Source organism: Hylobates moloch, unplaced genomic scaffold, assembly GCF_009828535.3.
Source record: "Hylobates moloch isolate HMO894 unplaced genomic scaffold, HMol_V3 SCAFFOLD_5, whole genome shotgun sequence".
NCBI lineage: Eukaryota > Metazoa > Chordata > Mammalia > Primates > Hylobatidae > Hylobates > Hylobates moloch.
Genome location: NW_026652280.1, coordinates 105721279 through 105739719, shown reverse-complemented (window position 1 = coordinate 105739719; position 18441 = coordinate 105721279). Strand labels below are relative to the sequence as shown.

The following is an 18441-nucleotide window of genomic DNA, read 5'->3' as shown; positions in this document are numbered from 1 at the left end:
CAGGAGTTCGAGACCAGCCTGACCAACATGGAGAAACCCCGTCTCTACTAAAAATACAAAATTAGCTGGGCGTGATGTTGCATGCCTGTAATCCCAGCTACTCGGGAGACTGAGGCAGGAGAATCTCTTGAACCCGGGAGGCGGAGGTTGTGGTGAGCCAAGATCGCACCATTGCACTCCAGCCTGGGCAACAAGAGCGAAACTCCATCTCTAAATAAATAAATAAATAACCTAAATTTTAAAATAAAAAAATCTTTGACACTCTACCTTTCAGCTGTCAGTGGAAACCACTTAGGTAGCTAGGAAGCAATTCTGCAAATATTTTATGGAATTCTATATTTGCCAGAGTATAATAGAAAAAACTAGGCCAGGACTGGGCGTGGTGGCTCGTGCCTGTAATCCCAGCACTTTCGGAGTCCGAGGTGGGTGGATCACCTGAGGTCAGGAGTTTGAGACCAGCCTGACCAACATGGTGAAACCCCATCTCTATTAAAAATACAAAAATTAGCCAGGGGCTTGTAATCCCAGCTACTTGGGAGGCTGAGGCAGGAGAATCACTTAAACCCAGGAGGTAGAGGTTGCAGTGAGCTGAGATCACACCATTGCACTCTAGCTCCTGGGCAAGAGAGTGAGACTCCATCTCAAAAAAAAAAAAAGAAGGCCAGGTATGGTGGCTCACGCCTGTAATCCCAGCACTTTGGGAGACTGAGGCAGGTGGATCAGCTGAGGTCGGGAGTTCGAGACTAGCCTGACCAACATGGAAAAACCTCATCTCTCCTAAAAATACAAAATTAGCCAGGCATGTTGTCGCATGCCTGTAATCCCAGCTACTCGGGAGGCTGAGGCAGGAGAATCATTTGAACCCAGGAGGTAGAGGTTGCTGTGAGCCAAGATCATGCCATTGCACTCCAGCCTGGGCAACAAAAACAAAAAAACAAAGAAAAGAAAAAGAAAAAACTAGGCTGGGCTCAGTGGCTTATGCCTGTAATTCCAGCACTTTGGGAGGCTGAGGCAGGAAGATCACTTCAGTTCAGGAGTTTGAGATCAGCTTGGGCAACATAGCAAGACCTCATCCTCTACAAAAAATAAAAAAAATTAGGTATGTTGGCATGTGCCTGTGGTCCTAGCTACTCTGAAGGCTGAGGCAGGAGGATCTCTTGAGCCTGGGAGATCGAGGCTGCAGTGAGCCATGATCATACCACTGCAGTCCAGCCTGGGTGACAGAGTGAGACCCTGTCTCACAAAAGAAAAAAAAAAACTACTCGAGTCAGCAAGTACATACAACATTTCAGAGCCTCAGCTTGTATACTGCATGTTATTCTGAAACTACAGATACCACGTACCTTTCTAATGAAAAAGTTTTGTTTCTTCCTTTCTTTTATAGGAATATATATGTCCCAGATGTGAATCAGGCTTTATTGAAGAAGTGACAGATGATTCCAGGTATTGTACAAGCTCATGAATAAATCAGACATTCTATTATCAAAACTATTTTCTCTCAGCATGGACTAAGTTGAATTTGTTTTATAACTTACACTCTACAGAGAGAGTGAGAGTGAGAGAGAGAGAGAAAGAGTCAGTGAGTGCATGAGCTTGCACAAGAGAGGGCAGAAGAATGGGAGAGGAAAAATAAAGAAAAATGGGAAAATTTGGAAAGTGATATCATAGCAGATGTGGTGATACGCACTGCTCCTGATTGTATGTGGCATTCCATGTACATCTGTACGCATGTCAGAGTAAATCTGGTAAGTTTTCATTTATTATCTGAGACTTGGGGCTTCTCTTAGATTATTAGTTGGTTTTTAGTGACCACTCTGCTGCCTGAGGGTAAACTGCTGCTATACCTCTTTGGCGGGTTAGGGAGTGACTTCTGACAAAGATACCTAATCAGTTAAACAGGCTGTTGTAGCCAGGGAAACCAATTGTTACTCTGCTTTGAGGAGGCCTTGAGTCTCTTGTTCTTATTAAGATTATTTGGCCAGTGTGGTGGCTCACGCCTGTAATCCCAACACTTTGGGAGGCTGAGGTGGGTGGATCACCTGAGGTCAGGAGCTTGAGACCGCCTGGTCAACATGGTGAAACCCCGTCTCCATTAAAAGCATAAAAATTAGCCGGGTGTAGTGGTGGGCGCCTGTAATCCCAGCTACTTGGGAGGCTGAGGCAGGAGAATCACTTGAAACCAGGAGGTGGAGGTTGCAGTGAGCCAAGACTCCAGCCTGGGCAACAAGAGCGAAACTGTGTCTCAAAAAAAAGAAAAAAGAAAAGATTATTGCTGTCAAACTTAGGCCATCTTTCCAGTGTAATATTAATATATGGGTTTGTAATGCTTGGAACTTGTTCTTATTGGCCTTAATAAAGGTATACAGCTGATAAAAAGGGGAAATATTTCTCAAAGTGACTATTACTATTCCTTTTTTGTTTATGTGAACAAAACTATAAAATCTTTTTTCTTTTTTTTTTTTTTTTTTTTGAGACAGAGTCTTGCTCTGTTGCCAGGCTGGAGTGCAGTGGTTCAATCTCGGCTCACTGCAACCTCTGCCTCCCAGGTTCAAACGATTCTTGGACCTCAGCTTGCCCAGTAGCTGGGACTACAGGTGTCCGCCACTATGCCCTGCTAATTTTTGTGTATTTTTAATAGAGACGGGTTTTGCCGTGTTGGCCAGGCTGGTCTCAAACTCCTGGCCTCAAGTGATCCGCCTGCCTTGGCTTCTCAAAGTGCTGGGATTACAGACATGAGCCACCGTGCCCAACCTAAATTTTTTTTTTTTTTTTTTTTTGAGACAGAGTCTCACTCTATTGCCCAGGCTGGAGTGCAATGGCACAATCTTGGCTCACTGCAATCTCTGCCTCCCAGGTTCAAGTGATTCTCCTGCCTCAGGCTCCCAAGTAGCTGGGATTACAGGCGTGCACCACCACTCTTGGCTAATTTTTGTATTTTTAGTAGAGATGGGGTTTCACCATGTTTACCAGGCTGGTCTTGAAGTCCTGACCTCGTTCGTGATCCACCCATCTCGGCCTCCCAAAGTGTTGGCATTACAGGTGTGAGCCACTGCACCTGGCCTAACTTAAAATTTTAATAAATTTTAGAATAGCATTGATAGGATGGCCTCTTTTGGCTAAACACAGTGGCACATTTGTTCTTTTGGGGCTATTTGGTTAAACATTCATCTGAAAATTGGAGAAGTACCGACTGGTCAAAAAGAATCTGTAATCTGAAGCATCTTAATCTTGGAGTGACTTTGGGGATTTTAATGGCAGTAGGTAATTCCTTTACTGTTACTGTTGGCAGAATCTAAAGTTGAAGGTCCCTTCCACAACCAGGAAAAACTACACATTTTACAGTATGTACTATTAGTTTTACTAATGATTGGTGATTATATGTGTAAATAAGCTGGAGCTTCTGGGGCAATATGTGGCATGGGATCTATTTTGATACAGTTAAATTTCGTCTTTGTTTTAAATAGTACAATACCAACACTAAACGTGTAAGATTAGCATGACTGCAAAATTAGCAATTTTGTGTGGATGGCATGCTAACTTGGAATAGCTTTTTGTTTGTGCCATTATAATTGCATCAAATACTTATTTCAGGCACTCATGCTCTGCATGTGCTAAATAAAAGATATATTGGTTGTGGGGGAGCAATTAATGGGCTTATTTTTTGCCAAGTTTTCAAGTAGTAACCCTGGTTTCTTTAGGCAGCTAGTACTTTTATGCAAATACAGTTATAAATGAGAATGATTAACTGTAGGATGAATCTTTGTCTAGCAGGGAACTGTGGATTCTGTGGCTTTTGTTCTTAATTCTTTTATGTGTCTTTGTAGATCAAAGGTTGTCTTATATAGGTGCTATTGGTAGCAGTTTACTCAAATACAAAGACTGTGTGGTTTGAAAGAGATTAGTGTTTTAAATGAAAGAAGAAATCTTTTTCTTAGAATCCTTGTCTTAGAGGCAGTATGATATTTCCTTCTATAAAGTTCATAAACATTTGCTGATTTAAATACTTAGCAATTGCAGTGGTAAGTAGTGGAAGGGTAAAAACCAGTAAGAGGAGGGCCTTGCATGTAAATATTAGATAATGGGCTCCATCTGCTCTTCAACTTCCATGTAGAGGAGCACCTTGTAAGTTTTCTTAAGCTTTGTAACATTTCTCAGAACAATGTGGTGGTTTTTATTATCCCTTCTCTATGATTAGCTCTATTATTCTTTAAAGGAATTTTAAGGAAAGGGAACGGTGAGGTAGCTTCAGGGAGAGCAGAACACCAGAAGATAAGAGTTGCGGTTTCAATTACCAAGGATGTTTGAATCCCTGAAACTGTGTAGTAAAGGCAGGAAGGAAGAGTCCTGGAAGCCTGTCTGGGCTTGAGCAATCAAATGGATACATAGCCACTTAACGTAGTTTTTTTTTTTTTTTTTTTTTGTTTGTTTGTTTTTTTTTGTTTGTGTGTTTTTTTTTTTTTTTTTTTGTGAGACGGAGTCTCGCTCTGTCGCCCAGGCTGGAGTGCAGTGGCGCAATCTCGGCTCACTGCAAGCTCCGCCTCCCGGGTTCACGCCATTCTCCTGCCTCAGCCTCTCCGAGTAGCTGGGACTACAGGCGCCCGCCACTACGCCCAGCTAATTTTTTTGTATTTTTAGTAGAGACGGGGTTTCACCGTGGTCTCGATCTCCTGACCTCGTGATCCGCCCGCCTCGGCCTCCCAAAGTGCTGGGATTACAAGCGTGAGCCACCGCGCCCGGCCACTTAACGTAGTTTTTTATGGTATGTGGTAGTTCAATTAGCTGTTTATTTAGCATAGATGTACAAGTACTTTTGGGCTTGTTATACATTTGGAGTGATTTTTACAAAAGCGTTTTTCTGAAATTAATACAGGTATTAAATGGTTTCTTATCAGAGAATAAGGCTTGAGAATGGTTGCATAAAGAATGGCATTAGCTTTGCTTTTTCACTTTTGGTTTCAGACTAGGGTGTGTTTGTTTCCTCAGTGAGCTCAGCACAATGCCTGGATTGGTATTGTAATCCTACAAATGAAAACTATTTTTAGTAGTTTGTGAACTTATCATTGGGGTGTTTGTATGTTTGTGTGCTTAAGTGTGTCTCTTGAAGTAAAAGTGGTATCCAGCAGTTCCTGTGATTCTTTCCATCCCCCCCTTCCCGGATGTGTTAGCTTGTTTTCTTTGTTCTTTGCAAATGTCATGGGAACAATGGGATTTAATATTTCTCTCCACTCTTCAGAGTCTTTGGGAATAGTTATTTTATCATTTTCACATGTGATTAATTCAACAACTTTTGAGTATCAATATAGGATATTGACATTGCAGGATTTTTAAAGGTGATAGTATTGTGTAATGTCTGACACTTAATAAACACTCTACATGTATTTGAGGCATTAATAAATTGCAGTCTTTGCCTTCTGAATTTATATTAATGAAGGAGGGAAATGGGTTGAAATGGATGTGGCAAATCCTAGATATTTATCATACAAGGTAGGTTTTAGAATCAAAGTGAGAGTGCAGAAGGGTGTGGAAGAGTCTTATTTGGTTGGTGAGTTCAGAAAGGCTTGATGGAGGAGGTAGCATTTGAGATGGGTCCTGAAAGGTGGGTAGGGGGAGAAATATTTATTGAATCCTTTTATAATGTTTTAAATACAGTACCAGGCCCCTTACGTTACTACATTTAATCATTCCTAAGAAGTACTGACTATTGTAGCCTCAAATGTTGTGTTCATCTGGTGGTTGAATGGTTTTTTAGTGAAACATTTTGTTTTGTTAGCGTTCTTGAGGATAAATATTTTTCTTTTGATAGGTCAAATCTGAATTGCATTGCTGCCTGTGGGTCCTTCTTCCTTCTCTATGGTGGCTTCTCCAATTTTTCACTGGATTTAGCCTTGAAAACCACTTGATTTTGTGGTTTATGATACTGTTCACAGATTAATTCACGTGCCAGTTATTCATAATTTCCTTTAATAGGTGTTGTGTTGGGATGAGTTATTTTTCCTTATTGGGCTTTGTTCTCATTATGCCATTCTATATTTAGCTTCTAGGAGGGAAGCTTGTTCCTGGGAATAGAATCACCACTCATTCCTTTTCTCTTTAGTTTTTTAGGTGGTGGTGGCAGTCGGATAGACAATAGCACAACAACACATTTTGCAGAGGTAAGTTTTCTTTTAGCTGTGGGAATTATTTAAGAAGTGGTTAGCTGTTAAAATCATGGCAGATACTATCCAGTGTGGCAAAACATCAGAGTTTAACTGAATGTATAAGAAAAAATGTGGGCCATAGTAACCCTTGGGAAGATTTGTGTTTTCAGTAGCTAGGGCTTGGGCCTGTTACCTTTGATAAACCGTTGATTAGGAGAAAGTAATAGCCTCAAACTGTATTCTTTTAAACTGGTAGTGTTTTTAATTCTTGTTTTCTACTTTGTTATTGTATATACAGTGTGAGAATAAAAAGCTTTTGCTGTTTTTGAAATAACAGTGTTGCCGACTCTGCTTTAGTGGTGTGACAACCAGGTAAAGTGCAGGCCAGGATGAGTTGTCGAAGTCACAATGAAATAGTCTTCAACCTTGTACAGAGGTACCGGTTTCCAGGGCTTACCTCTAGTCAACACAGTAGTTTGGTGTAGATTAAGGATGTTTACTTGCCTTTCAGATCCCAAGATGGGTTCTGCAAATAATTTTATATCTTCTTATAATGTGGCATCCATATTTTTTGGGAAAAACAAATCTTAACTGTGATTTGAAAATAGGGCATTAGTCTTCATTCTTGAATACCATTTTATATTAAATCCAGAGTAATTTTCTGTTTTCACTTTGTCCATTGACCTAAAGTCTCTTTAGTTGTGTTTGTTTTTTTTTTTAAAGAAACCATTGTAACTATTTTTAAAGTGTGTAATTCAGTGGCATTAATACTGTTTTTAATCATTTAGAGACTACAGTCCAGAAGGTACAAACCAGCCAGCCTACAAAAAACACTGATGTTTTTCTTTTGCTTGTTTGTATGTGTACCCTATATTACCATACAACTTGTTCAGCTCTAGAAAGCTGACAGATGCTAAAAGGAAGAAATAAGTTAAATCCCATAATCAGGATTTCTTTATGTTTTAGGATCACATTAGCCTTTTCCAGAGATAGCTGAAGTGCCTAGAGAGATAGCAAAATATTTCACTGTTTTGTATGTAAATTGAAATTGTACTAGTAGTATATTTGAAAAGTGATATTTAATAAGAAGCCTGTAAAACCCTAAGCTTCTCTCCCTTATTATTTGAAAATTATTTTGAAACCTGTAGCCCCCACATTTTGATGTTGTTAGATTTATCAACATTGTCTGGGTAATGGTCCTGTTCTATTTAGGGTGGTTTTTCTGCTTATGGTCTGTGCTACTTCTTAATATCCAGTATTAAGAGTTTTGGTTAACTCTGAACTGCCCAGGTTGATTAGAGTGATTCCAGACAGATCATGTTTTGAACTTGCATTTTTATTTTCCCACTTTAATGGATTGAAAAACATTATTTAATATGTATTCTGGGCCAGGCACAGTGGCTCACGCCTGTAATCCTAGCTACATGGGAGGCTGAAACACGAGAATCACTTGAACCCGAGAGGCAGAGGTTGCAGTGAGTCGAGATCGCACCACTGCACTCCAGCCTGGGTGACAGAGCGAGACTCCATCTCAAAAAAATAAAATGTATTCTGTTTGCCAGTCCTGGAAGCCTTTATGATTTCAGTGTTCTTTCCCCTTGTGTGTGCTATTTGTGATAACACAGATTGTCACTTACTGATTATGCATATGCAGAAGAAGAAATTTCATTTGATTTTTCTTTAGTGTTCTTTTTTAGGTAATGGAAATAGATTGGTCTGCCAATTTTGTAGGTGTGACTCACCAGGAAGAGATGCATTGAGTAAGAAGAAAAATAAATATATGTAGTCAGTTTCCTAACTTTAGTAATGCTAAATCCGACACTGATGGCATGAGTTATCAGGGGTTAAAGTAATTTTGCTGATTCATAGCTTGTAACTTCGTGTTCTTTAGATGTTGCCAGGGATTTTTATTTTTTATTTTTTTATTTTTGCACACAAAACAATAAACATTTTCTAAAAGTACATACAAACAAAAAGATGCATATCAAACATATTAGGAAGGTTGCACATGGGAAGACGGGGAATAGAAATGGGGGGTGGGAATTAAAGAAAATAAATGAGAGAGGGACTTTGTATGGATCAATGATAATAATTCAATCCTCTATTTGACAAAGAAGAAGGAGAAGGAAGAGGAAGAAAAAGAAAGTGGAATAAAGGATCAGAAAGGGAGGAAAATAGAAAAAATTAGAGTATGACTCCAGGGTAGACCTGTTTTGTTGTCGCTTGGTTGGTTGGTTGGTTTGTCAGTTGTATTTTTCATATGTTTTGCCATGTTGGCCAGGCTGGTCTCGAACTCCTAGCCTCAAGTGATCAACCCGCCTCGGCCTCCCAGAGTACTGGGACTACAGGCGTGAGCCACCACGTTCAGCCCCCACATTGCTTCTGGCCTCTGTGGTAGACCTCCCAGATGGGGCGGCCGGGCAGAGGCGCTCCTCACATCCCAGAAGGGGCGGCCGGGCAGAGGCGCTCCTCACTTCCCAGACGGGGCGGCGGGGCAGAGGCGCTCCTCACTTCCCAGACGGGGCGGCCGGGCAGAGGCACTCCTCACTTCCCAGACGGGGCGGCCGGGCAGAGGCGCTCCTCACATCCCAGAAGGTGTGGCCGGGCAGAGGCGCTCCTCACTTCCCAGATGGGGCGGCCGGGCAGAGGCGCTCCTCACTTCCCAGACGGGGCGGCCGGGCAGAGGCGCTCCTCACATCCCAGAAGGTGCGGCCGGGCAGAGGCGCTCCTCACTTCCCAGTTGGGGCGGCCGGGCAGAGGCGCTCCTCACTTCTTCCCAGACGGAGCAGCCGGGCAGAGACTCTCCTCACTTCCCAGACGTGGTGGCGGCCGGGCAGAGGCGCTCCTCACATCCCGGATGATGGGTGGCCGGGCAGAGGCGCTCCTCACTTCCCAGACGGGCTGGCCGGGCATAGGCGCTCCTCACATCCCAGAAGGGGCGGCCGGGCAGAGGCGCTCCTCACTTCCCAGACGGGGCGGCCGCACAGAGGCGCTCCTCACTTCCCAGACGATGGGCAGCCAGGCAGAGACGTTCCTCACTTCCTAGACGGAGTGGTGGCTGGGTAGAGGCGCTCCTCACCTCCCAGACGGGGCGGCCGGGCAGAGGAGCTCCTCATAACCCAGACGATGGGCGGCCAGGCAGAGACGCTTCCCACCTCCCAGACGGGGCGTCGGCCGGGCAGAGGCAGCAATCCCAGCACCCTGGGAGGCCAAGGCAGGCGGCTGGGAGGCGGAGGCTGCAGCGAGCCAAGACCACGCCACCGCACTCCAGCCCGGACAACACCGAGCACCGAGTGAGCTAGCCTCCGTCTGCAGTCCCAGCACCTCGGGAGGCCGAGGCGGGCAGACCAGTGGAGGTCAGGAGCTGGAGACCAGCCTGGCCGACATGGTGAAACCACGCCACCAGCCAAAGGAGAATAACCAGGGAGGGGTGGTGGCACGTGCCGGCAATCCCAGGGGCAGGAAAATCACGGGAGCCGGACACAGGGAGTTTGCAGCGAGCCGAGTGTACTCCAGCCTGGGTCACAGAGGGAAGAAAAGAAAAGGAAAGAAGGAAGGAAGGAAGGAAGGTTGGTTGGTTGCCAGGGATTTTTAATAAATTAGCTAAGAAGTGTGTGTGTGTGTGTGTTTAAGAGATGGGGCCTTACTATGTTGCCCAGGCTGGACTCGAACTTCTGAGCTTAAGTGATCCTCCCACCTCAGGTTCCCTAGTAGCTGGGATTACAGGCAGGTGTCACTGTGCCTGGCTGAAAGTATATACTGAATGTTTCATACATAGCACTCTCCTAGAAATAGGGGCAGGAAGTAAATGTCACAGTTGGCTTGCCTGAAAGGAACTTAAAATTTTGTTGTGGAGCAAGTGCAAACACTTAAGAAAACAAGGAAGGCTGGGCGTGGTGGCTCACGCCTGTAATCCCAGCACTTTGGGAGGCCGAGGCAGGTGGATCACGGGAGGTTGGGAGTTCGAGACCAGCCTGGCCAACATGGTGAAACCCCATCTCTACTAAAAAATACAAAAAATTAGCCAGGCGTGGTGGTGGGCGCTGGTAATTCCAGCTACTTGGGAGGCGGAGGCAGGAGACTCGCTTGAACCCAGAAGGTGGAGGTTGCAGTGAGCGGAGATTGCACCACTGCACTCCAGCCTGGGCAATCAGAGCAAAACTGTCTCTAAAAAAAAAAAAAAAAAAAAAAAAAAAGGAAAAAGTGTACAGAGTATGATAAATTTATTCTAGGGTATATGTAACAAGTATAGTAGAAGGAAGAGAGAAGGTAGGCCAGGGTCTTGAGGAGAGGTCATATAACAGTGATTAAGAACACAGCCTCTGGAACCAGATTGCCTGAGCTCAAATCCTGTGTCTGCCACTTATTGGCTGTGTAACCTGGGCAAAGTTATTTAGAATCTCTCAGTGCCTCTCTTGTTTCCTTGTCTGTAAATTGGGAAATAATCATCCTTTCCTCATAGGGATGTTATGAGGATTAAATGAGTTAATACATGGCTAGGTGTGTAGACCGCAATGTGCCTGCCATCTAGTGAGTGCTTGATACATTTTAGCCATTATTAAGACTTCATAGTGAAGGTAAAACTTGCACTGGAGCCTTGAAGAGTGGGTGGAATTTAGATAAGCAAAGATGTGAAAATTATTTCAAAATAGTATTCATAAGCTATAAGGTTTTATGCTCATGTCCCTGAAGGAAAAACTTAGAAATAAAATTATATATAGAAACTAAAGTTGTTTTTCTTTTCCCTGCTTTAGTTGGTAATTTCAGCAAAGACTTATGCTCAGTTTTGCTCTATTTTTCTTTAGCTGGAGCTGCTTGTACAATCAAGTGGTTATTTTCTATAAGTAACATTTACTAATAGCTGAATTCTTAAAATACTGTCTATATTAGAAGAGGCTTATTCCAGGAAAATTTCTGACAAAATCAGTATTGACATTTTTTTATTTTTTTTTTATTTTTTTTTTATTTTTTTTTATTATTTTTTTTTTTTTTGTATTTTTAGTAGAGACGGGGTTTCACCGTGGTCTCGATCTCCTGACCTCGTGATCCACCCGCTTCGGCCTCCCAAAGTGCTGGGATTACAAGCGTGAGCCACCGCGCCCGGCCGACATTTTTTTAAAAAGATGAGACTGAGATGGGAGATAAGAGACTAATAGGATAGAGAGAAAATAGGGGAGGGTTGCCAGTTACATGGGAGCAGTGTTTGAATAATGTGTGAGGGCTGGTGGAGAGTGAATCTGAAAATGTTGCTAGCAGTTTGTAGAGAGAAGACATTGCTATACTAAGCTTCCTGGTGGTAATCTAGAAAGTGAGCCCCATAGCTACCTGAGGGTTTCATTGATTACTTGCAAACTTCTGACCATGACCTGGTGCCAGTGGGTCATCTGATCTTAGAGTCTCAGCTTACCTGAATGGATTGCTTCAGTGCAAGAGTGGCTCTGGCTGCTGCTTCAGATTAGGAGAAAATAAGATACATGGCTTTCTGGAAAAAAGAGCTCTCAGGTATGCACAAGAGGGCAGGGTGCTCTGAGCTGTCTGATTTATATGTATTTAAATAAAATTTTTTTTTGTTACATAAGCAGCATTATAGGGGCAGTAAAAAATTTAAAAATATGTATCTTGAGTTTCCCAATTTTTTTTTTTTTTTAGACAGAGTCTCACTCTGTTGCCCAGGCTGGAGTGCAGTGGTGCAATCTCGGCTCACTGCAACCTCTGCCTTCTGAGTTCAAGCGATTATCCTGCCTCAGCCTCCTGAGTAGCTGGGACCACAGGCACGTGCCACCACGCCTGGCTAATTTTTTGTATTTTTAGTAGAGACGGGGTTTCACTGTGTTAGCCAGAATGGTCTCGATCTCCTGACCTCGTGATCCGCCTGCCTTGGTCTCCCAAAGTGCTGGGATTACAGGCGTGAGCCACCGCGACTGGTGGCGTTTCACTATTCTAAAAGCTCCCTTTTCCATACATTTCCTTTCAGATTTTGTCCTAAGCCATAGTTACTGAAAAATAACAACCTTAAGCTTTTTTTTTGTTTGTTTTTTTGAGATGGAGTCTTGCTCTGTTGCCCAGGCTGGAGTGCAGTGGCACGATCTCGGCTTAACTGCAACCTCCACCTCCTAGGTTCGAGTGATTCTCTCACCCCAGCCTCCCGAGTAGCTTGGATTACAGGCCCCTGCCACCAAACCTGGCTAATTTTTGTATTTTTAGTAGAGATGGGGTTTTTACCACGTTGGCCAGGCTGGTCTGGAACTCCTGACCTGAGGTCATCCTCTCGTCTTGGCCTCCCAGAGTGCTGGGATTACAGGCATGAGCCACCGTGCCTGGGCCTAAGCTTTTTTAAAAATGAGAAATATTGGCCGGTCATGCAGATCACTTGAGGTCAGGAGTTCCAGACCAGCCTGTCCAATGTGATGAAACCCTATCTTTACTAAAAATACAAAAATTAGCCGGGTGTGGTGGCAGGCGCCTGTAATCCTAGCTATTCAAGAGGCTGAGGCAGGAGAATCGCTTGAACCCGGGAGGCGGAGGTTGCAGTGGGCTGAGATTGTGCCACTGCATGCTAGCCTGAGCAACAGAGCGAGACTCCATATATAAATAAATAAATAAAAGAGAAATATCCTATATTCTCATTACTGGATTATAGCTTTATGCATTTTTTAGCAAAATACTTCTCATTTCTCATGTGCATACCTCAAAACTGTTTAGAGTTGCTGTCAAAAGAGTATATTGTATTTCTGCCTCTAAAAATTTACTTGGTATTATGTCATAAACCTTTTACTTGTCTCTCTATAGTTATTAGAATTATAGCTGGACGTGGTGGCTCACGCCTGTAATCCTAGCACTTGGGGAGGGCGGAGGCAGGCGGATCGTTTGAGCCCAGGAGTTCAAGACCAGCCTGGGCAACATGGTAAAACCCTGTCTCTACAAAAATAAAAATAAAAAGTTAGCCAGGTGTAGTGGCATATGCCTGTCCAGCTACTCGAGAAGCGGAGGTGGGAGAATCTCTTGAGCCTGGGAGGCAGAGGTTGCAGTGAGCTGAGATCGTGCCACTGCACCCCAGCCTGGGTGTCAGAGTGAGACCCTGTCTCAAAAAAAAAAAAAAAAAAAAAATTGGGACTTCATATTCTTTAATGGCTACATTATATTTATTAAACTATTATCCTGTGTTAGGCATGTCTAGTTACATATGATGGTTGATCATCGATCATACTTCCTCTACCTGAGTCTAGAACATACTGAGAAATAAAACATAGAACACCAGACAGATGGATATAAAAATTTAATTTTTATTCAGCTGAATTGGAACACAAAGTTGAATTGTGGCCAAATGGACATCCTAAGTTTATACAGGATGACCTACCTGAGAATTAGAGGCTGCAAAGCAGGCACACATAATCAGAACAACTTATTTTGCATTTGTGCAACTTCCTAATACATGAACTCCACTTGCTGGAGAAATGCGAAATCATTAGAGATTAGATTTTGCTATTCACTAATCAGCTACATCATTCCTCTGTTGAAGAGTACATACAATATGATGCCCTTTACATAAAATTCTAGAAAATGCAAACCACAGAAAGATCGGGGTTGCTTGGAGATGGGAAGGGGCAGGAGGGAAGGATTACAAAGGCACAGGAGGAAACATTTTGGGGTGATGAGTATCTTCCTTACTTTGATTTAATGTTTTCACAAAATCGCCTGTGAACTTTTTTGAGATTACATTTCTAAGGTTAATAATTATAAAATTATTTACCCTTAATTGACTCATCTTTATAGACTCTAATATTATTTTTTGAGATATAATTCATATACTGTGTAATTCACCCTGTTAAAGTGTACAGCTAAGTGGTTTTAGTATATTCACAGAGTTGTACAACCATTACCACTGATTTAGAACTTTTTCATCATCCCCCAAAGAATCCCCATACACATTAGTAGTCACTACGTATTTCTCCACAGTTCTCTCAGCCCTAGGCAACCACTAATCTATTTTCTGTCTCTATGGATTTGCCTATAGAGGATATTTGTTATAAATGAAATCATGCAATATGTGAACCTTTGTGACTGACTCTTTTCTACTTAGAATACTGTTTTCAAGGTTCATCCATGCTGTAGCATGTATCAGTACTTCATTTTTATGGCTGCATAATACTACATTGTATGGATATTCCACATTTTATTTATTCTTCATCAGTTGATGGACATTTAGGTTGTTTACACTTTTTGCCTGTTATGAATAATAATGCTGCTGTAAATATTTTTGTACAAGTTTTTGTGTGATCATATGTTTTTAATTTTCTTGGTTATATAACTAGGAGTGAAATTGCTGGGTCATATGGTAACTGTTTAACTCATTGAGGAACAGGCCATAATATTTTAAGAAGTGCTGATGTGATCATGGTTAGTGTAGAGCAAGTTCTGCTAAATGGAAGATATTGTCCATCCTGTTTTTTATTTTGAATGTGCAAATAGTTCACCCCAAATATTTTCAGAAATATTGTCGTTGTACTTATATTCAGAGTAACATCTTCAGTTTTTCAAGGCAAAACTTGTCAAACTGTCTCTGTGATTCTTTAGACTGTTTTAGCAAAACTCTGTGATAGTGTTCTCTGTTAGTTTTTACTTATGTAAGCTGTGTCCTGAATACCCAGTTTTGTTATATGAGCTATTTTTTTTTCTTTTATGCTTATTTAATTTACTCAGAGACAAATGACCTGAAGCTATTTTTATCCTTAGTGCTGATTTGGTATAAATTTGTGAGGTGTGCTTTTCTATCCCGTGTTCTTTGGTCAGGGTACACTATTATTTTGAGATTAAAATAGGCCACAATACATTGACTGTTACTATTAATTTGCACTAATTTGCACTTTGTATACTAGTAGAAAAATGCCTCATGCTGATGTTGAAGCTGTTTTTAAGCATGGATCCTTTAGAAATTTTATATATTATTAGGTACGGTAACAATTTATAGTCATCTAAAGTATGTTAATATCAAAGCAGATTATTATGAACTTGGTGCTTGACTTTTCTTCCAGTCAAGATTTTAAATATTTCATTTTTATATTATAATGAAACTAATGGTTACTTTGAGCGTTGTTTTCTGTGAGCAAATGTGTGGAATTGTATATAGTAAGGGAATCATAGATTTCTTCTTGTAATTCACCTTAGTGAGATAGATGATTGAGAACATGGAAGAGTCTGCTCGTACTTTTTCACTTATTGAAGACAAGTATAGTTTTAGGTTTTTAAATGTCACGTTTACTTTGGAATTTTGGGTCAAGAGAATTCTTGTGTTCTAGACCATTTTTCAGACTAGAAACCAGTGATCTCTAATAGATGAAGACTATAACTAGAAAGTAAAGGGAAATAAGGCAGATTTGATAAGAAGCGCAAATGGCAGTTAAAATGAAAAGGTGTTTTACGTCACCAGTATTTAGAGAAATCTTTTTGTTTGGAGACAATTTCACTCTTGTTGCCCAGGCTGGAGTGCAATGGCGCGATCTTGGCTCACTGCAACCTCTGCCTCCTGGTTTCAAGCAATTGTCCTGCCTCAGCTTCCCAAGTAGCTGGGATTGCAGGCATGCTCCACCACGCCCAGCTACCTTTTTGTATTTTTAGTAGAGACAGGGTTTCACCGTGCTAGGCTGGTCTTAACTCCTCACCTCAGGTGATCCACCCGCCTCAGCCTCCCAAAGTGCCGGGATTACAGATGTGAGCCACTGTGCCTGGCCTAGAAATCTAATTGATGTTTTTACTCTGCACATTACTTTTTGTTCTTCAGCTTATATATTAGAATTTTTAAAACTTTTTAAAAATGTTGGTCAGGCCGGGTGCAGTGGCTCATGCCTGTAATTGCAGCATTCTGGGAGGCCAAGGCAGGTGGATCTCCTGAGGTCAGGAGTTCAAGACCAGTCTGGCCAACATGGTGAAACCCTATCTCTACTGAAAATACAAAAATTTGTCGGGCATGGTGGCAGACACCTGTAATCCCAGCTACTCTGGAGGCTGAGGCAGCAGAATGGCTTGAACCTGGGAGGTGGAGTATGCAGTGAGCCAAGATGGTGCCACTTACTCCAGCCTGGGTGACAGAGCGAGACTCCTTCTCAAAAAAAAAAAAAAAAAAAGTTGGTCAGAGTAGGGGTAAATGTAAGCTTTTATACTCTGGTAGGAGTCTAAATTGGTAGAGTAGCCCCCCACTTACCCTGTGGTCAACCATGGCCTGAAAACAGGTGAGTATACTACAATAAGATATTTTATTTATTTTTATTTTTATTTTTTTGAGACAGGGTCTTGCTCTGTTGCCCAGGCTGAAGTGCCATGGAGTGATCTCGGCTCACTGCAACCTCCGCCTCCTGGGTTTGAGCGATTCTCATGCCTCAGCCTCCTGAGTAGCTGGGACTACAGGCGTATGCCACCATGCCTGGCTAATTTTTTTATTTTTTTATTTTTATTTTTTAAATTTTTTTATTTTTTATTTTTTTTTTGAGACGGAGTCTCGCTCTGTCGCCCAGGCTGGAGTGCAGTGGCGCAATCTCGGCTCACTGCAAGCTCCGCCTCCCGGGTTCACGCCATTCTCCTGCCTCAGCCTCCGAGTAGCTGGGACTACAGGCGCCCGCCACCGCGCCCAGCTTAATTTTTTGTATTTTTTAGTAGAGACGGGGTTTCACCGTGGTCTCGATCTCCTGACCTCGTGATCCGCCCGCCTCGGCCTCCCAAAGTGCTGGGATTACAAGCGTGAGCCACCGCGCCCGGCCAATTTTTTTATTTTTTTAGTAGAGACAAGGTTTCACCATGTTGGCCAGGCTGGTCTCGAACTCCTGGCCTCAGTGACCACGCGCCCCCCCCCCCCCACCTTAGCCTCTCAAAGTGCTGGATTATAGGCTTGAGCTACTGCGCCCGGCTATAATAAGATATTTTAAAGTGGGGCACAGAGACTCATGGTTCAATCCCAGTACTTTGGGAGGCCGAGGCAGGAGGATTACTTTAAGCCAGATGTTTGAGACCAGCCACAAAATTAGACCTCATCTCTAAAAAGAAATTTTTTTTTTAATTAGCTGAGTGTGATGGTACATCCCTGTAGTCCTAGCTACTTGGGGGATTGAGGTGGGAGGATCACTTGAGCCTAGGAGATTGAGGCTGCAGTGAACCATGATCATGCCGTTGCACTCCAGCCTGAGCGACAGAGTTGAGACCTTGTCTCAAAAAAAAAAAGACCACATTCACAAAACTTTTATTATTATATATTGTTATAACTGTTCTGTTTTATTATTGTTGTTAATTTCTTACTATGTCTAAGTTATAAATTAAGTTGTAAGTTATAAATTAAACTTTACCATAGGTATGTATGTATAGGAAAAAACATAGCATATAATTAGGGTTCTGTATAGCTCACTGTAACCTCGACCTCATGAGCTTGAGCTCAAGATCCTGGGTTCAAGTGATCTTCCCCACTCAGCCTCCTGAGTAGGTGGAACATCGGGTGCATGCTACCACACTTAGCTAATGTTGAAGTTTTTTGTAGAGACAGGATCTCACTATGTTGCCCAGACTGGTCTTGAACTCCTGGGCTCAAGCAATCCTCCTGCCTTGGCCTCCCAAAGTGCTGGGATTACAAGCATAAGCCACTGTGCCCAGCCTGTTTTTGGGTTTTCTATGTACACAAATTATTAGAATTATTAAGGGTTCAGCAAATTTTCTGTATACTAAGGTCAATATACAAAAATCGGTTGCATTTCTGTTACCAGGAATTAACTATTAAAATATAGAATTTTAAAAAAAGATACTAAGGCAATTAGAAAGTCAGTTCAATATGAAAATGGACAAAAGACATGAAACAAGACAAGACATAAAAGAGAAAGAATAGAGATTTAAAACTGATTTAGTTGAAACAACTGATGAGTACTGAAAAAGTAAACTCAGTGTGATTTAACAAGAAGAAATTTTAAATTTAAGAAATAAATGTGGCTGGGCACCATGGCTCACGCCTGTAATCCCAGCGCTTTGGGAGGCCTAGGTGGGCGGATCACTTGAGGTCAGGAGTTCGAGACCAGCCTGGCCAACATGGTGAAACCCCATCTCTACTGAAAATATAAAAAATTAGCCGGGCGTGGTGTCACATGCCTGTAATCCCAGCTTCTCGGGAGGCTGAGGCAGGAGAATGGCGTGAACCCAGGAGGTGGAGGTTGCAGTGAGCCGAGATCGTGCCACTGCACCCCAGCCTGGGCGACAGAGCAAGACTCCATTTCGAAAAGGAAAAAAAGAAAAAAAAAACAGAGAAATGTCTGGATTTCTTTTTTTTTTTTTTTTT

The 18441-nt window shown here is 42.3% G+C and overlaps 1 protein-coding gene across 1 annotated transcript in view; it reads left to right on the top strand.

The window, feature by feature from the left end:
• RNF115 (ring finger protein 115) overlaps nucleotides 1-18441 on the top strand; it is a 92724-nt gene that overhangs the window by 36057 nt on the left and 38226 nt on the right. Inside the window, exons 2-3 of the mRNA XM_032151644.2 lie at nucleotides 1385-1443; nucleotides 6095-6152. Coding sequence (XP_032007535.1) covers nucleotides 1385-1443; nucleotides 6095-6152 — 117 coding nt within the window. The remainder of the gene's footprint in view (nucleotides 1-1384; nucleotides 1444-6094; nucleotides 6153-18441) is intronic.